This window comes from Saccopteryx leptura, chromosome 3 (genome assembly GCF_036850995.1).
Source record: "Saccopteryx leptura isolate mSacLep1 chromosome 3, mSacLep1_pri_phased_curated, whole genome shotgun sequence".
Lineage (NCBI taxonomy): Eukaryota > Metazoa > Chordata > Mammalia > Chiroptera > Emballonuridae > Saccopteryx > Saccopteryx leptura.
In genome coordinates, this window is record NC_089505.1 from 116,520,744 (window position 1) to 116,548,108 (window position 27,365).

Here is a 27,365-nt window from a genome sequence, read left to right on the forward strand (position 1 = left end):
ATTTCTAAGCTGTTAATCCCATCAAGTTTATTTTTCAACTCAGACTTAATTTTTATTTCTATGGAGTTTGAGTTTTTCGTGCATCTACATTATCTCCCATGTATCTACACACGTTCAACTCATCCATTAGCTTCTGCATGGTATACAGTTATAATAACTTTTTATTCCCAGCCTTATTGATATAATTGACATATAACACTGTGTAAGTTTAAAGTGTATTTCATTTGATACTTATATATTGAGAAATGATTACCACTATAGCATTAGCTATTATCTCCATCACCTCACAAAATTACTTTTTTTTTTGTGGTCAGAATGTTTAACATCTACTCTCCTAGCAACTTTCATTTATATAATACAATACTATTAACTACAATCACCATGCTGTACATTAGATACCCAAACCTAAATCATCTGATAACTGAAAGTCTGTATCCTCTGACCAACATCTGCCTATTTCCCCCACTGCCTAACCCCTGGCAACCATCACACTACTCTGTTTCTATGAGTTCAACCTTTTTTTTTTTTTTTTTTTTTGTATTTTTCTGAAGCTGGAAACGGGGAGAGGCAGTCAGACAGACTCCCGCATGCACCCAACCAGGATCCACCCGGCACGCCCACCAGGGGGCAATGCTCTGCCCACCAGGGGGCAATGCTCTGCCCACCAGGGGGCAACGCTCTGCCCCTCCGGGGCGTCACTCTGTTGCGACCAGAGCCACTCCAGCGCCTGGGGCAGAGGCCAAGGAACCATCCCCAGCACCTGGGTCATCTTTGCTCCAATGGAGCCTCGCTGCGGGAGGGGAAGAGAGAGACAGAGAAGAAGGAGAGGGGGAGGGGTGGAGAAGCAAATGGGCGCTTCTCCTGTGTGCCCTGGCCGGGAATCGAACCTGGGACTTCTGCACGCCAGGCCGACGCTCTACCACTGAGCCAACCGGCCAGGGCCTATGAGTTCAACCTTTTAATATTCCACATATAAGTACAATACATATCATACAATACCTGTCTTCCTCTGTTTGACTTATGTCACAGCATAATGCCATCAAGATCCATCCATGTTATCACAAATGGTAGGATTTCCTTCTGTCTCATGGCTAAATAATAGTCCATTGTATATACACACACTTTTATCCCTTCATCCACTGATGGACACAAATTATACTGCTCACAAAAATGAGGGGATATTTCAAAATGAATATGAAGCTATAAAATATTTCCTCATTTTGTGAGCAGTATATTTCCATATCTTGGCTTATGATAACTGCTTTATTGTACTTTCCTACTAATTTTATCATCTCTGCCATTTTGCATGAGTACTGAATTGATTAATTTTCTTCTCACTAGGGGTTGCTTTTTACTACTTATTTGTCTGCCTAGGAATATGTAGTTGGTGGTGGTGGTCAAATGATGTTTAAAGTGAAACATTTTCCTTTGTGGTTCTTAACTAGCTGTGCATTCCACTGCACCACTGCTGATGTCATCTATGTCATGAGGGTGGCAGCCACCAATGTTGCAACCCGCAGCCTGGACAGTCCCCAGGATCTCATTAATGGTTCTAGAGAGTTCTCTAACTAAAAATTAGTGCCACATCTGTCGGGCAACGTTGACAATATCTTCATAAGTGGTAATTCCATTGTGGTTAAGGTTTTGTTTTTGCTTCTTTCTGTCTCATGGTGGTTCTTTGAGGGCTTTGATGATCAGGGCAGAGGCAGAAGGCACTACCTCAATCTAGGCCTGTCTGTTCTAAATGGTCAGTTTTACTGTAATCCTCCAACCAATCACCAGTTGCTTTGGGGATGTCATTCTTAACCTTTTTTGGAGACAGGCCTAGGGGGCTGATCTTGGGGGCCAGGACAGATGTGGCACCAACTTCCCCACAAGTGCACCTCAGACACAACTTTGATCTCGTTGGGGTCAAACTTCAGTGGCATGGTCGAGTTGGCTGGTGTCAGATAAACCTGGATTTGGGACAACCAGAGAAAGTTGCACCCAAGCTTTGTCCAAGCCAAAAGCTGAAAGAAAAAGTCTGCCTGGTAATATTTTACTGGATGCCAGACTACTGTGAATTTTACACTGTTAAGTACTAAACATTTTTGCATTCCTAGAAAAGTTCTAGAGTTTCATTCTGGGACACAATTCAATTATTTGAAAATAGGAATGAAGTACTGATACCTGACACAATATGGATCAAGCTTGAAGATGTGTTTCATGAAAGAAGCTGGACATACAAGGTCACATATTATATGATTCCATTTATATGAAATGTCCAGAATAGGCAAATCCATAGTTAGAAAATAAGGTTGCCAAGCAACAGAGCAATGGCCCCAGATGGGCAGAGCATCGCCCCCTAGTGGGCTTGATGGGTGGACCCCCAGTTGGAGAATAGGTGAGAGTCTGTCTCTCTCTCTGCCTCCCCTCCTCTCACTAAAAAAAAGGAAAGGGGGAAATGAAAAGGGGAGGGGAGGAGAGAGGAGGGGAGATGGGAAAAGGAGGGAAAAGGAGGGAAAAGGGAGGGGAGGAGGAGGGGGAGGGAAGGGAAGGGAAGAAATGAACTATTATCAAAGGTTGAATGGAATGGGGAATGTTAATAGGTACATGGTTTTTTGGAGGGTAATGAAAACATTCTGGAATTAGATGGTGATTAATGGTCACAAAACTTTGTAATCACACTAAAAACCACCAAACTATAAACTTTTGGGATGAATTTTATGTGGTCTCTGAAAGACAACTGAAAAAAATTTAATTTTAAAAATCTAATTACTTAACAAGTTTGATCCTTTTGGGTTCTGCTTTTAAGGTGTGTAGATAGGGTAAGGTAATACAGCATTTTAGCCTATAGCTAATTTTGTTCCACTACTGAGGCAAATGCCTGAGTGCTTTACCTAATGGCCTGAGAATTATAAAATATCTCATTCTGATGGGAACAATAACCACGCCTGGTCTTATAGGAGTCTCAATGTTGTCCACACTAATCCTTTAGGTATTTCTTTCCCTAGACCAGGGGTTGGGAACCTCTTTGGCTGAAAGCCATGAACGCCACATATTTTAAAATGTAATTCCATGAGAGCCATACAACAACCCGTGTACGTTACGCATTATCCAATAAAAATTTGGTGTTGTTCCAGAGGACAGCTATAATTGGCTCCAGCCACCCACAACTATGAACATGAGCTGTAGGAAATGAATGGATTGTAATACATGAGAATGTTTTACATTTTTTTTAATTTTATTTATTTATTTATTTATTTATTCATTTTAGAGAGGAGAGGGAGAGAGAGAGAGACAGAGAGAGAGAGAGAGAGGGAGGAGAGACAGAGAGCGAGAGAGAGAGAAGGGGGGGAGGAGCTGGAAGCATCAACTCCCATATGTGCCTTGACCAGGCAAGCCCAGGTTTCGAACCGGCGACCTCAGCATTTCCAGGTCAACGCTTTATCCACTGCGCCACCACAGGTCAGGCAGAATGTTTTACATTTTTAACATTATTTTTTTTATTAAAGATCTGTCTGCGAGCCAGACGCAGTTGTCAAAAGAGCCACATCTGGCTCACGAGCTATTGGCTCCCGACCTCTGCCCTAGACTCTGGTAGCTTCCTTACTCATGCACTAAAGTACCCAGCTGCAAGGGGCACCTTCTCTGTATCTCTGGAATTGTTACAGCTCTCTCCTCTCTGATATGCTGCCCTGTAAACTCTAGCCACCTTGAATTTCATTACCTTCCAGTTCTGCCTCCTAAATTCAAGGAGACACCTCTGTGCCCTGGAAACTTTATCCAGTTAGTAAACTAGGACAATCACAGGGCTCACCTTGCTTTTTCACCATTTCTCAGAGATCACTGTCCTTAAAGTCCAATCTCTTAAAAACCATTTTTTGATGTAATTTTTTTTTCAGTTGATTCTAACAGCAGAGTAAATCTAGACACTGTTGTTATTCTACCTTGGCTAGAAACAGAAGTCCCTTATCAACTTTGTTAATCCTTACAAAGAACCAACCTCTTGTTTATTGACTTTTGCTACAATATGTGCTTTCTATTTTCTTGACTTCTCTTACTTTTATTCACTCCTTCAGATTTATTTTGTTCTTTTTCTAGATGCTTAAATTGTCAATGTTCACTCTTTAGTCTATTATATACATGCATTTAAGACTAATACTTTAATTGCATCTAACAGGCTTTGATATTTCATATTCCTGCTTTTAATCAATTCAAAATATTGTCCAACTTCTATTATAATTCTTCCAGGACCCTTGGATTATTGATAACTATATTGCTAAATATGGAAACTTGGTGTATTTTGTGTTTGCTATTATTTCTACCTTAATTCTACTTTGTTGGGAAATATACACTGTTTGATGGGGGCCATCTGAAATTTACTGAGACTTCCTTGATGGTCTAGCATAAACCAGTTATCACATGCTCAATTTTGGTAAAAATTCCATGTGCATTTAAAATGTGTATATTGTACTATCGGGTACAACATTCTATATGTATCAATTAGATCAAATTCTCTAATTTTGTGGTTCAAATCTTCTTTATCTTTAATGAGATCTGTTTGATGCGTTGTGTTTTGATTTTGATCTGCTTCTTCTATCAACTGTAGAGAGAGAGGTTAAAAACTACCTCACTGGTGAAAGCTTTGTACATTTCTCCTTTTAGTTCTGTCAGCTTCTGGGGCTGTTATTAAGCATATACAAATTTAGCATTGTTACAATTTCTTATTGAAATGATGCCTTTTCATGATAAAAATATGTTTTGTATAATATGCCATATTTCCCCATGTATAAAATGCAATTTTTGAAAAAATTGGGGTCTAAAACTGGGTGCATCTTATACAGTGGTTATAGATTTTTTAAATTGTATTTCCCGCTTTTTTGCATTTGTTTTTGCACTCATTGTTGGAACTGAGGATGAGGCAATATATGAAGACAGTGATTTGTCATCAGACACAGATGAGGACAAGCTAATGGATGGGAGTTTTGACAGTGATGAGGAGTTGTATGAATTTAATGATGAATAAAACTTGAGTTCAATAACTTTATATAATACATTTATTTTCAAATTTCGGGCCCCGCCCTGGCTGGTTGGCTCAGCGGTAGAGCGTCGGCCTAGCGTGCGGAGGACCCGGGTTCGATTCCCGGCCAGGGCACACAGGAGAAGCGCCCATTTGCTTCTCCACCCCTCCGCCGCGCTTTCCTCTCTGTCTCTCTCTTTCCCTTCCGCAGCCGAGGCTCCATTGGAGCAAAAATGGCCCGGGCGCTGGGGATGGCTCTGGGGCCTCTGCCTCAGGCGCTAGAGTGGCTCTGGTCGCAACATGGCGACGCCCAGGATGGGCAGAGCATCGCCCCCTGGTGGGCAGAGCGTCGCCCCTGGTGGGCGTGCCGGGTGGATCCCGGTCGGGCGCATGCGGGAGTCTGTCTGACTGTCTCTCCCTGTTTCCAGCTTCAGAAAACTGAAAAAAAAAAAAAACAAACAAAAATTTCGGGCCCCAAAATTAAGCTGCATCTTATACATGGGGAAATATGGTATGTTTACCTCTAATTTAAATATGTTTCTTATAAGCAGCACATAGTTGGATTTTAATTTTTTCAAACAGTCTGAAAACTGGCTTTTAAGTTAAATATTTAGTTCATTTGCATTTAATGTATTTCCTAATGTAATTTGATTTAAATATTGTTTTTCTGATATTTTCACCTCCTCTTAATTCATTTATTTTTTTTAACCTCTCTTGATTGCTTTGAATTAGCCAAGGATTTATTATTTTTCCTTACTTGCTATATATTCTTTTATTATTCCTGTAGTAAACTACAGCAGTAGTTCATAAGGTATGAAAGTAGGACCGATAACATAACCAGTATCTGAAATCTGGTTAAAAATACAAATTTTAAGAACCCAATACAGACCCACTAAATTAGACATCTCAAGGTAAGGAGTGGGGAGACTGGGACGAACAGTAATATGGGTTTTAACAGCCCTCACAGTAATTCAGATGTATGACGAAGCATTAAGAACCACTGCCCTTGCCTGACCAGGTGGTGGCGCAGTGGATAGAGCGTCGGACTGGGATGTGGAGGACCCAGGTTCGAGACCCGAGGTCACCAGCTTGAGCACGGGCTCATCTGGTTTGAGCAAAGCTCACCAGCTTGGACCCAAAGTCGTTGGCTTGAGCAAGGGGTTACTCTGTCTGCTGAAGGCCCATGGTCAAGGCACATATGAGAAAGCAATCAATGAACAACTAAGATGGTGCAACGCGCAACGAGAAACTGATGATTGATGCTTCTCATCTCTCTCTATTCCTGTCTGTCTGTCCCTGTCTATCCCTCTCTCTGAAAAAAAGAAAAAAAGAATTAAAGGAAAAAAAAACACTGCCCTAGATTTTACAACATGTCCTAAACTTATATACAAAAAAAAAGTCTTTTTTTTACCACTTCCCATGCAATGCAAACACATTAACTATATATTTTTTCCTGCCTTATACACGTACTGTCATATATTTTAACTTCTACAGTATTTTAGACTCAAAAGCATTGTGTTATATAACGGCACTTTTACTGTTTTAAACACTCAATACATATTTATTGGCATACATACTCGTTCTGTGTTCTTCATTCTTTCCTGCACAAGATAATTTTTCTTGTGTAAGAAAAATTAACTCTCCCTTTAATCTTTTACTACTAGTGTACTAGTAATGTATTCTCTCAGATTCTGTTTTTGTAAAAATCTACTTATTTAGCCTGACCAGGTGGTGGTACAGTGGATAGAGCTTCAAACTGGGACAAGGAGAACCCAGGTTTGAAACCCAGAGGTCGATGGCTTGAGCACAGGCTCACCAACTTGGGCTTGGGGACACTGGCTTGAGCATGGAATTATAGACATGACCCTATGGTCGCTGGCTTGAAGACCAAGGTCACTGGCTTGAGCCCAAGGTTACTCGCTCTACTGTTACCCCCCACACCAGTCAAGGCACATATGAGAAAGCAGTCAATGAACTAAGGAGCAGCAATGAGGAATTGATGCTTCTCTTCTCTCTCTCTTCCCGTCTGTCCCTCTCTCTGATTCTCTGTCTCTGTCAAAAAACAAACAAACAAAAAACCCCACCTACTTATTTTAACCTTCATTTTTCACAGAAATGTTAACTAGACTTCTGGATTGGCAGGTATTTCCTTTCAACACTATAAAAATTTCATTCTGGTGTAAGATTTATTGTTGCTCTTTAAAGTTGCCTGGTTTTTTCCCTCTGATTTTAAGTTTTTCTTTATCTTTATTAACAGTTTAATTTTTATTTGCCTAAGAAGGTTTTCTTTTCATTAATCCTGCTTTCTCAAAACTTTCTTGAATCTGTATCATTATTCTTTTCTGTTTTAAAAATTAAAATATTGCTTCTTCTCTATTCCCTTTCCCTGCAAAGTTTGTTGGAACTTTCCCACATCCCATTTCTCTCTTAAGCTTTTTTCTCTCTTAAGCTCTTCTGAATATTCCATCATTTTTTTCTTTGTTTCAATCTGTATGTTTTCTATTGCTCTATCTTCCAGTTAATTAATCCTCTCATCTATGTGTCTAACCTGTTAACCCCATCTACTGAATTCTTCATTTATTATTTTTAAGTTCTACTGTTTCCTCTTAATTCACCCATACAAATTACAATTCTCTAATAAACTTTCTATAATTCATCTATTTTCTTCAACATATTAGTCAGTTATGATCACTTGTGGATGTTTACACTTTTCCTCCTTTTTGTATTTAACTATTTGGTCTATTACCTGGAATGTCTAAAAATTTTGACTGAAGGTGAGACCTTATTCAGGAAAACTTGCAAAAGCTCAGGATGATGTTACCTTCTCACAGAAAAGATTTCACTTTCTTTTGGCAAGTAGAATAATGTTAGCGTTCCACCCTAAGAACAACTGAAGACCAGACTGTTTTGATTTATATAACCCTTCTGAGGCATCAATTTAAAAGCCTGGCTGTTTATCATGGCTCCCTATACCTTAATGATCCACAAACTACAATTTGTGTCTTTCCCTTCTCTGTAATACTGCTGAATTCTGGCTAGTGAAAGAATCTATTTGATTTGTTATGTTTAAGCCCAAGCACATGCAGGGTAGGTGTTAGCAAATGCCTTAAGTGGATACTGCTTTCAAAAGGTTGAACTCACTTTTGAGATTTCTCAGGGTCTTAGTCCTCAAGCCCTGACTGTTCAGTAGTCCCGAACTCCAGTTTCCGTCTTCAGCTCAGTGACTACTCTAGACAGCTGCTTTCTATTCAGCCTCTCTGCCATGCACTGAGAATTGGGAAACTTCCCAAAGGAAAATCTGCATGGCTTATTTCAATGTGTTTCCCTTTTTATTGGGATCACAGATGATGAAGTCTTGGTTTAGTTCTCTACTGCCTTCATTCTCTTTTTTTATTGGTGATAGGAGTGGCATTTTATACAGATAGAAGAGTTAAGCTGATCCTAGCTATTTCATCATATATAGAAGCAGAAGCCCAAAAACTCCAGTGCCTTTGACTCCCAAATTATTTAGTCATGAAGTCCTAGCATTACTATTTCCTAATAGCCACAACTATCTATATTTAGGTCCCAGCCTCTTACTTAGACTACTGCAAAAACTAATATTGGATATTTCTGATTCCCAACCCATCTGCTTCACCAGAAATTCTCAAGTATGGCTGGGCACCATTAACAATGATTTTTAAAAGTACGAATTCCTGCCTGACTAATGGTGGCTCAGTGAATAGAGCGTCAACCTGGGATGCTGAGGACCCAGGTTCAAAACCCTGAGGTCGCCAGCTTGAGCCTGGGATCATCAGCATGACCCCATGGTCCCTGGCTTAAGCACAAGGTCAATGGCTTGAGCAAGGGGTCACTAGCTTGGCAGGAGCCCCCCCCAATCAGGGCACATATGAGAAGCAATCAATGAACAACTAAAGTGTCACAACTATGAGTTGATGCTTCTCATCTCTCTCCCTTCCTTTCTGTCTCTCTCTCTCTCAATACATACATAAATACATACATACATAAAAGATAATTCCTGGGTCTTATCCATAAGGATAAAGTAACTTATTTGATAGGCTTATAGTGGAATCTGGGAATTACCACCACACCTCCCTCCCACACACACACCTCACACCTCCCCTAAGTGATTCTGATGAAATCATTCCACAAATTGATATTTAGAAAGAAATCAGTACTTTATACCTCAGCTGCCAGTTTCCTTTCTAAATTGGAAATTTGATTAGTCACTATGATTTATAGTCAGTCTTCTGTTTATTCACTGTCTTTCTACAAATAAAAATCCCTATGCATACTATATTAGTGCAATTGTATATACATATATATGTGTGTGTGTGCACGTTTGTTTATGTGTCATGATAAAGTAGAAGAGTAAGAGACAGAGCTGAGGCAAGAACAAGTGAAAGAACAAGAGAAGAGAGGGTAAAAGCAAGGAGGAGAGGAGAAGGTGAGAGCAACAAAGAGAGAAAGTAAGAGCGAAGTGTGAGAAACATCCAGCTTCAAGGTGCTGTGGTGTAGTACAGGAAGAAACAGATGAAATGGACTGAACTGCCTCATGAAATTCCCAGAGGCTTTTCAGGGTTTTGAGATAGGAGATTAAAAATTACTCTATAAAGAATAGACATTTGCATCCCACTAGGTATCTAGCAAGTCAGTACAAAGTTTTGACTCTTGCTTTAAAAAAAAGAAAGAAAAGAAAAATGCAGTAAACTACCACATACTACATCTGCATATGTCACTAGACTTGAATATCTTGAAACAGGATGACCACCATTCAAATGAACTCTATGAGTTTGTCCATTTTGATTTTGCTGATTCCCTGGGAATTTGACAATTTCCAAATCACACTTTTCTTCAATCATACATTTAGAGAGGCAATCAATGATTTTGAACAAAGTGCTGCAATAAAATGGTGATAGAAAAGTTCTATCGATGAGAACTGACAGTGTCAAGGATTTACTATATAACTTCCTAATAAGCACCTTCCAATTTCTCCAGAAAAATCATTTCTCCTAACTTGTGTATACCTTGGAAGACTGGTTCAAGCTGCTACCTATGGGGCTAGCCAAATCTATATCATCTTTAAACTCAACCATTAGAACTCTATTATTACTATAAAGGCAAAGTAAATGTATGTATTACTCAATGACATTTCAAAAGTGTTTTAAAAAATGTAATTACTTTATTAGTCACAGTGTTGATTGCCAGAGTTGGAGAGGCACTTCCCGAAATAATACACTCCATTCCCAAAGAATCTGAATCTATGCTATATGGAGTTGAGGCCTAAAATACAAGAACAAAATAAATAATTATTAGCTCATATATCCAGCAACTTTAACACAATTTGAAGGTATTTCATCAAATTCTCTAACACCTAGTTTTGTACTTTGTTTCTGAAAATGAACTTAAATCACTGGGAAACACTGGGAAGACAAGCTTAGAAGGAACATGAACATCTGAACAACCTTGTGGAACAGAGCTGGTTGTCCATCTGATCCACTATCAGCTCAGACTTTTACATGAGAGAAATAAATCTCTCTGATTTAGGCCTCTCGGGTTTTCACTTCCTTTGTTACTGAAACTGAACAATATCCTAAATACGCAACTTCATATGAACTGTTTATAAAGCCAGCATGAATGTCAGAATAAATATAGATGGTTTTCTAAATTTAGAATTTTGGATATTGTGACAACTCCTCCCTCTCTCTCTCTTTCTCTCTCCTAAAGAGACAGTTTCTACTGCTTTGGTATCCTTTCAAGAGAGTTTAACTTCAATGTTGAAAGTTAACTAAGAGCAAATATAAACAATTTGTGGCTATGATTCTAGTCACGTGAACAATTCTCTCTCTTGCAAAAAAATTTTGTCCCACATATGATCCCAATCAAACATGCATTTTTAAAAGATCGTACTGGCTAAGAAAAAGCAATTTCTAAGATTAATCTATTTATCACTCAATTCCTCAGCACAAGTATTTTTCATCAGGTAATCTACAAAGGCAGGGAACAGGTATCTTGACTGAAATGAAAAAAGGAAAAGACAAGGTCGCCTCTGGAAGACAGAATATAGCCCTTAGGTGCTGGATATACATAGACAGTGGGGTGACAATGGAAAGGGGCTTCAGAAAAACAAGTGGAAGAACTACAGAGTTTGTGCCTCAAATCTGGTGCCAGCCAACTTAGCTATACCTAAATTAATACAAGATTACTTTAGAAAGCTACAAATCTCAGGTTCCTCTACCTCAACTCAGTCATAGAAGTCCAGATTACTGCTTCACTATTTAATTCTCATTAATCCTACTCACAGAAAGAAGCAAGCCTGCGTTGTGTGATTTCATGCTAACTACTCGACCTTTATCTATTTAATAAGACTTGTTTTATAGCTTAACATGTGCTATATATCTTGGTGAATATCTACGTATCAGAAAAGAATACGTATTATACAGCTGTTTGGTATAGTGTTCTCTGATATCAATTAGATCAAGGCATTTGACAATGTATTCCAATGGTCTTTACTGACTTTTAATTATCAGCCTTTGCTTCATGTATTTCAAAACTCTGTTATCAGTCCCACTTGCATTTAAAATTATGCCTTCATTAAGTATTCTTTATCAAATTTTTAGTATTGTTTTTAAAATTTCTGATATACTATATTAAAGTCTGTTTTATCTTATTAATATATGCTTACTGTTTTCACAGCATATTTTTTCCATATATTACTTTCAACTCATCTGTGCCTGTGTATTTGAAGTTGTGACTCTTGTAGGCTGATTTAGCCAAGACTTGGCTTTTTAAGCATCTCTACAATCTCTGCCTTTTTGTTAACATGTTTAGACAATTAATATTAATGTTAACTGTTGATATTGTTAGATTTAGATCTAAATCATTTGTTTCACCCTTTCCTATCTTCTTTTAGATTCTTTAGATTTTTAGTATTCTAATTTATTTATTGGTTTTTCAGATATATCTCAAACTATACTGCTCACAAATATTAGGGGATATTTTATAGCTTCATATTCATTTTTGAAATATCCCCTAATTTTTGTGAGCAGTATAGATTTACTAGAGAATGTCCTCAATATGAAAAAGGGTATCTACAAAAGCCATATAGCTTCTCATACTTTGGGGTAAAAGACTAGACAATTTCCCCTTAAGATCACTAAATGTTGGTAAAATATAATACAATTTATAGGGGTTTTTTTTTAGAATTTCCTTTTCCTACCACCAGCTTTACTTCACACTCACCACTGTTGAGAAATTGTGTATTACTAGCAGAGCATTACCCTATTTACAATTCTTTCAAAGCACTTTACCTGTGCTAAGCATACAACAGAAACATAATAAACATGACCTCACAATCCATAAGCAACAGTTACATACAGCCTTTTTGACTACTTCCTTAACAGTACTAAATTTGTCTACTTGTATTTTAAAACTTGGGTGAGGCACATAGGCAAATACTAAGCAATGACCAAAAAGAGTCTTTGAATTATAAGAAACAAAATACTCCAAAAGATGTCCCTTCAGTCTAATATTTAAGAAGAATAGCTGTGCCCCTGAAGAAACAAAAGGTGTTGTTTTAAAAAATTTCCTGTGTTTGTGGTGGGGGTGGGATCCAATTTAAGAAATAAGTCATAACTATGAAAATGCAGAAGGCTGTGAAAAAAAATTAAAAAACAAGGCTACCCACATACATACTCTACCAACAGAAAAGGCAAGGCATACAGCAAACACTGCCAGGACACAACCAAGTTCCCTCCACATTCATTTCTCTACTCTGAAGGCTGCGTACTTACAAACATCTGCAACTCTCTGGCTGAGGGTATTTTCTGGCTGAGGAGCATGCTTTGCTTTGTGCAGTGCAAGCCAGAAGTATAGAAAAGCTAATATCCCTAGCAGCATCACTCATTCAATGAGGGGGAAAGAGTTGATAAATAAATACACCAGCTTGTTGCCTTATACTTCTAAACTACCTCCCAGAGATCCCAGTGGGACTGACCCCCAAGTGCTCACAGTGGTAACTGAGTTGATAATTGCCATACTTTCCTAGAATTACCCCTCAAACTAAATGCACTCAATCCTTGTCTACTTCTGGAGGAACTCAAATCAGGACAGTTATCTTTTCCTTTCTCAAAAGAAATGTCTCATTGTTCTAAGAAAAAAGAAAAAAAAATGTCTCCTAGGATAGAATGAAATCTTCCTTTAACACAACAGTTCTCAAACATTTTGGTTTCAAGATCCCTTCACACTATTAAAAAATAATAGAAGATCCCAAAGAGCTTTTGTTTATATAAGTTATACCTATTGATATTTATCTTTTAGAAACTAAAATAGAGACAAAATGCATTAATTCACTTAAAACAACAATAACAAATGCATTCCATGTTAACATAAATATTGTTTTGTATGAAAAATATAGTCTCCAAAACAAAAAAATAATAGGATTATTCTACAGTGGTTTTTTTTTTATTATTGCTGTAATGCTTGGCTTAATAGAAAACCATTAGATTCTCAAAACTACCTCTGCTTTCAATCTATAGCAAAATCTTAGGTCACATAACCTCAAGAACATTTATGACTGAAAAGAACAAGGAGCATCTTAGCATTCTTATTAACATGGTTGTTGTTATTTTTAATGTTTATTTTAGAGAGAGGAAAGGGAGTGAGAGACAGAATCACTGATCTGTTCCTGCATGTGCCCTGACCAGGGATCGAACCAGCAACCTCTGCACTTCGGGACAATGCTCTAACCAACTGAGCTATCTGGCCAGGACTATGAACATAGTTTTTACCTTGTGGATCCCCTAAAAGGGATTCACACACTGAGAATCAATACTTTAGCATAACAGGTTCCTATAGGCAATGAATAACTACACAAAATAAGACATATAGTTTAAGTTTTCTAAAAAAGGGGGGAGGCAAAGAATGAACAAAAAAGAGTATGTTTTGTGATTATCAGTATTATAAAAGTGATAAACTACACTAATCTGGAGCACTGACTCTCTCAAAGCATTTCTTTAACAAAGAACTGCCTAAAACCTAAATTCCTTCCAGTTCTCTTGGAATAGTATTACCTGCTTGTCAGTCTTTAAAAAAAAAACATGGGCAGTATCATGCTAATTTTGCTTTTTTTTTCTACCCTAAGAAGCTTCCTGTGGATAGGGTGCTTTTAATTAACAAATAAGCAATATATCCTTTGGTAGAACTGAAGAGATAAGGCCAAATTAAAAAGCAAAATGCAAAATATCAAGTTTCCAGTCAAGATGGTGGAGTAGGTAAATGCAATATATGCAGCCTCTTAAAACCACATCAAAATTACAATTAAACTGTGGACTAATCATCATTCAGAACCACCTGAAATGTAGCTCAACAGAAGTCTCATTGGCCCTGGAAGTTGGCTCAGTGGCTAGAGCATCGGCACAGCATGTAGATAGGTGTTCTGGATTCACTCCCCAATCAGGGTACACAGGAGAAGCAATCATCTGCTTTTCTTCCTCTCCCCCTCTCCTTCATTCTCTTTTCCCTTCTCACAGCCAGTGGCTCCACTGGTTCAAGCATCAGCCCCAGGAGCTGAGAATAGCTCAGTTGATATTCAAGTATCACCTCAAGATGGGGGTTGCTCAGTGAATCTCAGTGCATACAGGAGTCTGTCTATATCCCCTCCTCTCACTTAAAAAATATATACATATAAGCAGTCTTACCACTAAGGATATAAAAAAGAAGACAAGCCAAGACTGGTCATAGTAGTAAACACACAAACCAAGATGGTCCCACACTCATGTGGTTGTGAAAGTCCCCCAAGAGTCAAGGGTTCCAGCTCCACATCAGGCATCCCTAGCCCAGGGTTCCAATGCTGTGAAGTCAGAACTTCTGGCTGTGAAAACCAGTGGGGATTGTGGCTCAGTGCGATGAAGGTCTGCTGGAGTCCCAGATGTTCTTCTTAAAGGGTCTGTATACACACTTATTCAAATTCACTTGTTCTGAGTTCCAGAGCTGGGCAGCAGCTCAAAAGATCCATGGACACACAGGGAGGCACTGAACTGTTTGGCATCAAGCTGGAAACTGCAGGGGCAGCCTCCTCCCCAACAAAAGTGCTGACAGAGGCCACAGTTCCTTTGCTGAGTGCCCTCCTGCCACAGAGTCGGTAGGTGGGCACCGTATCTGAGTCTCCATCAACCTGGCTAACACTGTTTGCCCTACCACAGTGATTCTGAGACTCCAGCTTGCAGACAACCCCCCCACCCAAGCTCTTTCCAGTGGCTTATCCATATAAGTTGCCTGTCTTGACTCATGCTATATAGATTTTCCTAAAATTTCTCAAAACCCAAATAAGCAGCATGTGTCCTCAGTGAGCCCCATACGTGGCCCTAAGCCTGGCACTAGTGGCAGCCAGCCTCAGTTTGCAACACGCCTCTCCAGGGCACATGTGGCAGCCATCTGCAGATCTCTCTGTAGCTCATGCTGGGTAGCCCCAGATAGGGCACTGGAGGCAGCAGATCTGATCTGGATTGCCCAGGAGGTCCCTGATCTAATACACCTACCTGGTGGGCAGCTCCAGGCCTTGCTGGAGCACCACCCAACCACCTCCACCAGTGACCCCTCAAGGGGCAGATCATCAGGCATCACAGCCCTGCTGACGGAAGTCCTGCTCTGTGGTCTCAGCCTCTCCGCAGCTCCTTGCAACAGATGGACCTGGGGGAAAATTCCTCCTATTGATGTGCCAACAGCAAGACTCACTATAACAAGAGAGAGAACACAGCCTAAACCAGTGGTCCCCAACCTTTTTTGGGCCACGGACCAGTTTAATGTCAGAAAATATTTTCATGGACTGGTCTTTAGAGTGGAATGGATAAATGTATCACGTGATCGAGACAAGCGTCAAGAGTGAGTCTTAGACGGATGTAACAGAGGGAATCTGGTCATTTTTAAAAAATAAAACATCATTCAGACTTAAATATAAATAATACGGAAAGAGTTTAAGTTATTTATTCTTTCTCTGCAGACCAGTACCAAATGGCCCACGGACCAGTATCGGTCTGCGGCCCGGGGATTGGGGACCACTGGCCCAGACAAAAGGTACATATGGAGCGCCCAGCTCAGATAACCAGGGAAACTGCTACTGAGACCCTACGGAACACCTACCACAAAAGGCCACACTACCCAGTCTGGGAGACATAGCAGCTGTACCTAATACATAGAAACAAACACAGGGAGGCTGCCAAAATGAGGAGACAAAGAACCATGTCTCAAAGGAAATAACACAACAAAACTCCAGAAAAAGAACTAAATAAAACAGAGACAAGCAATCTACCAGATGCAGAGTTCAAAACACTGGGAAAAGAATGCTCAATGCACTTAAGGTAAGAGTAGATGAACTTAGTGAGAACTTCGACAAAGAGATAGGAAACATAAAAATGAAGATTAAAAAAAAACATAAAAAAAAGAACCAGTATGAAATAAAGAATACACTAACTGAAACAAGAATACATTACACAGACTCAACAGTAGAGTAGATTAAGCAGAGGATCAAATCAGCAATTTGAAAGATATGAAAGCAGAAAAGTTCTAATCAGAGCAGCAAAAAGAAAATAATACAAAAATATGAGGATAATTTAAGGAGCCAACTTCAACTGTACCAGCATTTGCATCATGGGGGTGTCAGAAGGATAAGACAGAGAGCAAGAAATTGAAAACCTAGTTAAAGAAAACTTCTCTAATCTGGTGAAGGAAATAGATGTACAAGTCCAGAAAGCACACAAAGTCCCAAACAATATGAACCCAAAGAGGCTCACACCATGACACATCATAATTAAAATACAAAAAAGGTTAAAGAAAAAAGAATCTTAAAAGCAGCAAGAGAAAAGCAGTTAGTTACTTACAAGGGATCCATGAGACTGTCGGCTGATATTTCAACATTAACTTTGCAGGCCAGAATGGGTTAATATAAAAATATTCAAAGTAATGAAAAGCAAGGAACTACAACCACAATTACTTCACCCAGCAATTATCATTTAGAATCTAAAGACAGATAAAGAACTTCCCTCACAAGAAAAAGCTAAAGGAGTTCATTACCACCCTACCAGTATTTTAAGAAATGTTAAATGGTCTTCTTTAAAAAGTAAAAAGACCACATATATGAACAATAAAATGTTAATAAATACATGCCTATCAATAGTTACTTTAAATGCAAATAGAGTAAATGCTACAATCAAAAGACATATGGCAGCTGAGTAGTTTTTAAAAATAAGATCCTTACATATGCTGTCTATAAGAGACTCAGTTCAGATCAAAAGACATACACAGATTGAAAATCAAAGGATGGAAAAAGTTATCTCATAAAAATTAAAACAAGAAAAAAGCTAGGATAGTAATACTTACATCAGAGAAAGCAGACTTTAAAACAAGAGCTATATATAACAAGAGACACAGAAGAACCCAGCAATTCTACTTCTGGATATTCATCTAAAGAAACCCAAAACACTAACTCGAAAAGACATATACATCTGTTGGTCAAATAAGTTTGTAAATTGATATATATGTTTACTCACTTATAGTTTGCTTTGGGTGTGGGGGACAGGCTGTAAGCAGGCCAGGTCGTTATAGCCTGAGGTTTTCCCCACACCCCTGACTGATTGCATGATGTGGGTGGTGCACTCTTATGAGGAATCCCATTATGCCTCAGATAAGTGACTTTGTATCAGAGACTTCCTTGTTTGTATATTGGATTAAAAGGTTTTGATTTCTATACTATAAAGTGGGGCAGACCGGAAGCTTGTTCTCTCTCAGTTCCTGCTATCACCATTGCAGGGGCCTCCCTGATCCCCTGCCCTTCATGTCTCCTTTGTCTTCTCTTGTGGCTTGCCTGTCTTGGTGAGACACCAATAAACAGAATGGCCCACCATCCTCTGACTCCGCCATTTCTTTACCGTCTGCCCGAATCAATGGGAACCTGCATGTGAATGGCCACGATGGCGGCTCCTGGCCATACAACATCCATATCTTCATTGCAGCATTATTTAAACTAGCCAAGATATGAAAATAATCTCAGTGTCCATCAATAGATAAATGGATAAAGAAGTAGTGCATATATAATACAATGGAATATGACTCAGTCATACACAAAAATAAAATAAAATCTTGCCTTCTAGAACATGGATGGACTTAGAGGGTATTGTGCTTAGGGAAACAAGTCAGAGAAAGACAAATGTCCTATGATTTTTCTTATATGTGGAATCTTAATAAACAAACAAGCAGAACAGAAACGAAGTTATAGATGCAGAGAACATTTTTGATGGTGGCCAGATGAGAGGGGTGTTTGGGCAGATGCGTGAAAAAGGTAAAAGGATTAAGGGCCCTGGTCGGTTGGCTCAGTGGTAGAACGTCGGCCTGGCATGCAGGAGTCCCAGGTTCGATTCCTGGCCAGGGCACACAGGAGAAGCACCCATCTGCTTTTCCACCCCTCCCCCTCTCCTTCCTCTCTGTCTCTGTCTTCCCCTCCCGCAGCTGAGGCTCCATTGGAGCAAAGTTGGCCCGGGTGCTGAGGATGGCTCTGTGGCCTCTGCTTCAGGCTCTAGAATGGCTCTGGTTGCAACAGAGCAACGCCCCAGATGGGCAGAGCATTGCCCCCGGTGGGCGTGCCAGGTGGATCCGGTCAGGCGCATGCAGGAGTCTGTCTGACTGCCTCCCTGTTTCCAACTTCAGAAAAATACAAAAAAAAAAAGCAATAAAAATCTGACGAGGTGGTGGCACAGTGTACAGAGTGTCAGACTGGGATGCAGAAGGACCCAGGTTTGAGACCCCGAGGTTGCCAGCTTGAGTGCCGGCTCATCTGGTTTGAGCAAGACTCACCACCTTGGACCCAAGGTCACTGGCTCGAGCAAGGGGTTACTCAGTCTGCTGAAGGCCCACGGTCAAGGCACATATGAGAAAGCAATCAATGAACAACTAAGGGTGTCTCAACGAAAAACTGATTGATGCTTCTCATCTCTCATCGTTCCTGTCTGTCTGTCCCTATCTATCCCTCTTTCTGACTCTTTAAAAAAAAAAAAAAAAGGATTAAGAAGTACAAATTGGTGACGTCACGGAAATGGCGCCGTGAGCAGCGCGTCCGACAGATCTCCCCAAAATCACAACAAATTTATCAACTAGAAACAGGAAAATTTATCTTCGGAGCAAACTGAAAGCAAAAGGACTGTTATCACTCGAATCTGAGAGACGAGGGTGTGGAGGAAGCTACCGCAGGGACGTTCATTCAAGCCGCGAGAAAGTGCGCCGGTGGTAAGTCATCCCGCACTTGGAAACTGCCGCCGCCGCCGCCGCCGCGAGCAGTGGGTCGGTTGCAGAGCCAGCGGCAAACAGCCGCTGGCGCGCTCCCGGTCTGATTGCAGACCGAGCATTGCAGACCGAGCACCGCTAACGTTCCCAGCGGCCCGCGCACGGGAGCGGGAGAGGCCCCAGGGCGGTATTCCCTACTTGGGAGATTCTCTCCACGGGCGGGGCACCTCACCCAGCCATTCAAGCTAACAATCAAGCGTTGGGGGAGGGGCGTGCGCAGGCAGCCTGAAATACCTTCGGGAGCACAGCTGCGACCCAATTACTAAAATTAACTTAACCCGTGAAATCTGCGCACCCTCGGTTCTAATTGATAAGATCTCTCTCAGTTCACCGACCCAAGACAAGAGGAGTGATATTTTTTGGTGCCTCTCGCTAAAGGGGCGGGGGAAACTTCTGATTGATAGAGCCTCCATATTCAGGGATAAACGCTAACAAGAAGGACTTGGCAGATAATAAGATCTATACCACACTAGTCGCAAGCAGAGACTAGTGCCTCTTTTTACCGGCCAAAACAGGCTACAAAGTGTGGAAAGCCTGGGTTGAGAGGTCCAACGGAATGCTAGGCGCTGAACAATCACCTTGACAACAATTGACTCCCACCCCCGCCTGATTACACTGGAGGCCCTGACTGTCAGAGCCCTTCCCAGAGCCTTGCACTGAGTGGGGATAGAGTGGGGATTTCCCAGCTCTTTGAGCCTCTTACTCCCCAGGCAGAAGCAGTGGCAGCCTTGGGGCTGGATCGCCAGGCTGCTGGTTCGGGAGGGGGGGACTGGGAGAGAGAATCCACGAAGGCGAACTCTCTCGTCGTTAGACCCTGCAGACGCCGGCAGGCCTTGACTACCAACAAGACTAAAGCCAATTGTGTGACATTGCCATAGAACCCCATCAACTGCAAGTCCCTGCCTGGGTGTGGCGCAGGGGCAGGGCCTGGGGTGCAGAGTCGCCGACCGGGAAGAGGGAGAGAGGAGAAGGAGGAAGAGGTTGACATCTCAAAATCAGGAAAAATCCACAGACTTTGCAGCTTGTTCCACTGTTTGTTGGTTTTATTTTTTTTTTTGTAGTTGTTGTTGTTTGTTCCTTCTATCTTATTGCCTTTATTTCCTCCACCTCAGCCCTTCTATTCTCTGCCCATCTTATGCTTCCCTTTTCTTGAACTACACTACCCATAAGTGTTACATTTTATTTCTCTCCTTCATCCTCAACCTCCTTTGGGGTTATACTCCAGGACACTTAATTCTCACTCTCTCCTCTTTTGTTTTTTTTGCCTTATTTTGTTTTTTTCTCTTCCTTTTTTATTTCTTCCTTCGTTTTTCACTTTTTCTTATTTTTTCCTTTCTATTCGTTTTTTCTTTTCTCGTTTTACTTTCCTCCCATTTAATCCTCAATCACGAACAAATTAGTTAATTTGGGACTCAAGGTTTTTTTTGGCTTTGTTTTTCTTTTTCGGTTTTGTTTTTGTTTTTTTCTGGTTGGTTTGTTTTTGTGGCATTTTGGGTCCTCCCAACCCAAGGTCTCCATTGTATTTGGTCTTTGCTCCACTTAATACAACGTATTTTTACTTATTATTTTTATTTTTTCTTCTTGATTATTCCTTTTTTTTGTCCTTTTTTCTGGTTCCCTCTTGTCCCTCTCATTATATCTCTTGGTTGACCGTCACCCGCAGGCAGATCAACTTATGCTTGTCTAAGATTTTCTTCCCTTTTTTTTTTTATTTTTTTTATTTTATTTATTTATTTATTTATTTTTTGCCCCCTTGAACTCTTCACCGCAAACCAGGCCCTCCATTATAGGCACGATATTTCCCTGAGGAGGGGAGAGGAGGGAAGGAGAACAAAGAAAAAAAAAAGGGGGAAATAATAAATTATTACTGCTTTTTTTTTTGTGGGGTGTTTTACCCTTTGTTTTTTTTTTTTGTTTTGTTTTGTTTTGTTTTTTTTTTGTTTTTTTGTTTTTTCGTTTTTGCTTTTGTTTTTGTTTTTGTTTTTTACTTTTTACTCTTTATTAATTCTAATTAGTGCTATCAACAAGACCACCCGCAGATGCCAATAAGAAAGAGGAAATCGAATATTATGGATACAAAAGAAAGAGAGGTAACACAAATAGATGTGGAAAAATCTATGGAGAAAAGACTTAACATATTGGAAGCCTTGGAGCTAAATGACAGAGAATTTAAAATAGAAATCTTAAAAATACTCAGAGATATACAAGAAAACACGGAAAGGCAATATAGGGAGATCAGAAAACAACTCAATGAACACAAAGAATATATTACCAAGGAAATTGAAACTATAAAAACAAATCAAACAGAAATGAAAAACTCAATTCACGAGCTGAAAAACGAGGTAACAAGCTTAGCTAGCAGAACAACCCAGATTGAAGATAGGATTAGTGAAATAGAAGACAAACAACTTGAGGCACAACAGAGAGAAGAAGAAAGAGACTCAAAAATAATAAAAAACGAGAAAGCCCTACAGGAATTATCTGACTCCATCAGAAAGAATAACATAAGAATAATAGGTATATCAGAGGGAGAAGAGAAAGAAAATGGAATGGAGAATATACTCAAACAAATAATAGACGAGAACTTCCCAAGCCTGTGGAAAGAACTAAAGCCTCAAGTTCAAGAAGCAAACAGAACACCGAGTTTTCTTAACCCCAACAAACCCACTCCAAGGCACATCATAATAAAGATGACACAAACCAATGACAAAGAAAAAATTCTCAAGGCAGCCAGGGAAAAGAAGAGTACAACATATAAAGGAAGGCCTATTAGATTATCATCAGATTTCTCAGCAGAAACTCTACAAGCTAGAAGAGAGTGGACCCCAATATTTAAGGCCCTGAAAGAGAGGAACTTTCAGCCAAGAATACTATACCCATCAAAGCTATCCTTCAAGTATGAAGGAGATATAAAAACATTCACAAATACAGAAAAGATGAGAGAATTTATCACGAGAAAGCCCCCACTCCAGGAAATACTAAAGGGGGTTTTCCAACCAGATTCAAAGAACAAAAGAAAACAACACCACAAGTAACAGCTCCACCAAGAACACAATAAAACCAAACTTAAACTGTGACAACAAAGGAAAAAAAAAGGAGGGGAGAGAATGGAGATTAACAGTAGCAAAGGACGATGAAGTGCAGAAATACTTATAAGATAGGGTACTACAATGAATATGGTAGGTACCCTTTTCATTACTTAATGGTAACCACCCTTGAAAAAACCACCACAAAAACACATGACTTAAAAAAGGTAGCAACAGAGGAAAGAAGTATGGAACACAAACAAACAGAAACAAATGATAGAAAAACAAAAGAGAAGAATCAAACTAGATACAAAACTAACAGAAAGCAATTTATAAAATGGTAGTAGGGAACCCACAAGTGTCAATAATTACACTAAATGTAAATGGATTAAACTTACCAATAAAAAGACACAGAGTAGCAGAATGGATTAAAAAAGAAAATCCAACTATATGCTGCCTACAAGAAACACATCTAAGCAACAAGGATAAAAACAAATTCAAAGTGAAAGGCTGGAAAACAATACTCCAAGCAAACAACACCCAAAAAAAAGCAGGTGTAGCAATACTCATATCTGATAATGCTGACTACAAGACAGAAAAAGTACTCAGAGACAAAAATGGTCACTTCATAATGATTAAGGGGACACTGAATCAAGAAGACATAACAATCCTTAATATATATGCACCAAACCAAGGAGCACCAAAATATATAAGACAGCTACTTATTGACCTTAAAACAAAAACTAACAAAAATACAATCATACTTGGAGACCTCAATACTCCGCTGACGGCTCTAGATCGGTCATCCAAACAGAGAATCAATAAAGATATAGTGGCCTTGAACGAAATACTAGAACACCTGGATATGATAGACATCTACAGGACACTTCATCCCAAAGCGACAGAGTATACATTTTTCTCTAGTGTACATGGAACATTCTCAAGAATTGACCATATGTTGGGCCACAAAGACAATATCAGCAAATTTAGAAAAATTGAAATTGTACCAAGCATATTTTCTGATCATAAAGCCTTGAAACTAGAATTCAACTGCAAAAAAGAGGGGGAAAAACCCACAAAAATGTGGAAACTAAACAACATACTTCTAAAAAATGAATGGGTCAAAGAAGAAATAAGCGCAGAGATCAAAAGATACATACAGACAAATGAAAATGAAAATACGACATATCAGAATCTCTGGGATGCAGCAAAAGCAGTAATAAGAGGAAAGTTCATATCACTTCAGGCCTATATGAACAAACAAGAGAGAGCCGAAGTAAACCACTTAACTTCACACCTTAAGGAACTAGAAAAAGAAGAACAAAGACAACCCAAAACCAGCCGAAGAAAGGAGATAATAAAAATCAGAGCAGAAATAAATGAAATAGAGAACAGAAAAACTATAGAAAAAATCAATAAAACAAGGAGCTGGTTCTTTGAAAAGGTCAACAAAATTGACAAACCCTTGGCAAGACTCACCAAGGAAAAAAGGCACAGGACTCAAATAAATAAAATCCAAAATGAAAGAGGAGAGATCACCACAGACATCATAGATATACAAAGAATTATTGTAGAATACTATGAAAAATTATATGCCACCAAATACAACAATCTAGAAGAAATGGATAAATTCCTAGAACAATACAACCTTCCTAGACTGAGTCATGAAGAAGCAGAAAGCCTAAACAGACCAATCAGCAGGGAGGAAATAGAAAAAACTATTAAAAACCTCCCCAAAAATAAAAGTCCAGGCCCAGACGGTTATACTAGTGAATTCTATCAAACATTCAAAGAAGACTTGGTTCCTATTCTACTCAAAGTCTTCCAAAAAATTGAAGAAGAAGCAATACTTCCGAACACATTTTATGAGGCCAACATAACCCTCATACCAAAACCTGGCAAGGATGGCACAAAGAAAGAAAACTACAGACCAATATCTCTAATGAATACAGATGCTAAAATTCTAAACAAAATACTGGCAAACCGAATACAACAACATATTAAAAAAATAATACATCATGATCAAGTGGGATTCATCCCAGAATCTCAAGGATGGTTCAACATACGCAAAACGGTTAACGTAATACACCATATCAACAAAACAAAGAACAAAAACCACATGATCTTATCAATAGATGCAGAAAAGGCTTTTGATAAAATACAACACAATTTTATGTTTAAGACTCTCAACAAAATGGGTATAGAAGGAAAATATCTCAACATGATAAAGGCCATATATGATAAACCATCAGCTAACATCATATTAAATGGCACTAAACTGAAGGCTTTCCCCCTTAAATCAGGAACAAGACAGGGTTGTCCACTCTCTCCACTCTTATTTAACGTGGTGCTAGAAGTTCTGGCCAGAGCAATCAGACAAGACAAAGAAATAAAAGGCATCCATATTGGAAAAGAAGAAGTAAAGGTATCACTTTTTGCTGATGATATGATCCTATACATCGAAAACCCGAAGGACTCCACAAAAAGATTATTAGAAACAATAAACCAATACAGTAAGGTCGCAGGATACAAAATTAACATACAGAAGTCCATAGCCTTTCTCTATGCCAACAATGAAATATTAGAAAACGAACTCAAAAAAATAATCCCCTTCACGATTGCAACAAAAAAAATAAAATACCTAGGAATAAACATAACAAAGAATGTAAAGGACCTATATAATGAAAATTACAAAGCATTGTTAAGGGAGATCGAAAAAGATACAATGAGATGGAAAAATATTCCTTGCTCTTGGATAGGAAGAATAAATATAATCAAAATGGCCATATTACCCAAAGCAATATACAAATTTAATGCAATTCCCATCAAAATTCCTATGAGATTTTTTAAAGAAATGGAACAAAAAATCATCAGATTTATATGGAACTATAAAAAACCCCGAATAGCCAAAACAATCCTAAGGAAAAAGAATGAAGCTGGGGGCATTACAATACCTGACTTTAAACTATATTATAGGGCCACAATAATCAAAACAGCATGGTATTGGCAGAAAAATAGACACTCAGACCAATGGAACAGAATAGAAAGCCCAGAAATAAAACCACATATATATGGTCAAATAATCTTTGATAAAGGGGCCAACAACACACAATGGAGAAAAGAAAGCCTCTTCAACAAATGGTGTTGGGAAAACTGGAAAGCCACATGCAAAAGAATGAAACTCGACTACAGCCTGTCCCCGTGTACTAAAATTAATTCAAAATGGATCAAAGACCTAAATATAAGACCTGAAACAATAAAGTACATAGAAGAAGACATAGGTACTAAACTCATGGACCTAGGTTTTAAAGAACATTTTATGAACTTGACTCCAATGGCAAGAGAAGTGAAGGCAAAGATAAATGAATGGGACTACATCAGAATAAAAAGTTTTTGCTCAGCAAGAGAAACTGATATAAAAATAAACAGACAGCCAACTAAATGGGAAATGATATTTTCAAACAACAGCTCAGATAAGGGCCTAATTTCCAAAATTTACAAAGAACTCATAAAACTCAACAACAAACAAACAAACAATCCAATAAAAAAATGGGAAGAAGACATGAATAGACACTTCTCCCAGGAAGAGATACAAATGGCCAACAGATATATGAAAAAATGCTCAGCTTCATTAGTTATTAGGGAAATGCAAATCAAAACTACAATGAGATACCACCTCACACCTGTTAGATTAGCTATGATCAACAAGACGGGTAATAGCAAATGTTGGAGAGGCTGTGGAGAAAAAGGAACCCTCATTCACTGTTGGTGGGACTGTAAGGTAGTACAACCATTATGGAGGAAAGTATGGTGGTTCCTCAAAAAACTGCAAATAGAACTACCTTATGACCCAGCAATCCCTCTACTGGGTATATACCCCCAAAACTCAGAAACATTGATACGTGAAGACACATGTAGCCCCATGTTCATTGCAGCACTGTTCACAGTGGCCAAGACATGGAAACAACCAAAAAGCCCTTCAATAGAAGACTGGATAAAGAAGATGTGGCACATATACACTATGGAATACTACTCAGCCATAAGAAACGATGACATCAGATCATTTACAGCAAAATGGTGGGATCTTGATAACATTATAAGGAGTGAAATAAGTAAATCAGAAAAAAACAAGAACTACATGATTCCATACATTGGTGGAACATAAAAATGAGACTAAGAGACATGGACAAGAGTGTGGTGGTTACCAGGGGTGGGGGGAGGGAGGACAGGGGGAGAGTTAGGGGGAGGGGGAGGGGCACAGAGAACTAGATAGAGGGTGGCGAAGGACAATCTGACTTTGGGCGAGGGGTATGCAACATAATTTAATGACAAAATAACCTAGACATGTTTTCTTTGAATATATGTACCCTGATTTATTAATGTCATCCCATTACCATTAATAAAAATTTATTTAAAAAAAAAAAAAAAAAAAGAAGTACAAATTGGTCTCTCTCCCTTCCTGTCTGTCTGTCTCTATCTGTCCCTCTCTCTGTCTCTGTCACAAAAAAATAAAATAAAATAAATAAATAATAAAACAAAACAGAAGTTAAAAAAAAAGAAGTACAAACTGGTAATTACAGAATAGTCATGAGAATGTAAAGCACAGCATCAGAAATATAGTCAATAATATTGTAATAACTATGTATGGTGTCAGATAGATAGTACTAGATTTATCAGGGTTATCACTTTGTAAATTATATAAATGTTCAATCACTTGGTTGTACATCTGAAACTAATACAATATTGCATGTCTACTGTAATTAAAAAATAAAAAATTTTAAAACAAATTAAAAATGTAAAAGGTCAAAAAGAATAGCCATTTGTTAATATAAAAATAGAAACTAATAGGATAGGAAAAGTAAAAATAAAAAATTATTGTCCTTCTTGGACTTTATGTTCCAGCCATACTAACCTGTCAGTTCCTTGAAAATCTGGGTACTCCTTTTAACTACTAGCCTTCCAAATATAAGTTCTGGCCCTGGCCTGTTGGCTCAGTGGTAGAGCGT

The 27,365-nt window shown here is 38.9% G+C and overlaps 1 protein-coding gene and 1 pseudogene across 3 annotated transcripts in view; both read right to left on the reverse strand.

Moving 5' to 3' along the window:
- FOXJ3 (forkhead box J3) overlaps positions 1–27,365 on the reverse strand; it is a 170,203-nt gene that overhangs the window by 36,169 nt on the left and 106,669 nt on the right. For 2 of the 3 annotated variants that reach the window (XM_066376016.1, XM_066376018.1), the window contains exon 6: positions 10,184–10,285. The exons of the other annotated variant lie outside the window; for it this stretch is intronic. In XM_066376016.1, coding sequence (XP_066232113.1) covers positions 10,184–10,285 — 102 coding nt within the window. The remainder of the gene's footprint in view (positions 1–10,183; positions 10,286–27,365) is intronic. 3 annotated transcript variants of the gene reach the window in all.
- LOC136397625 (large ribosomal subunit protein uL11 pseudogene) lies at positions 1,265–2,272 on the reverse strand (annotated as a pseudogene).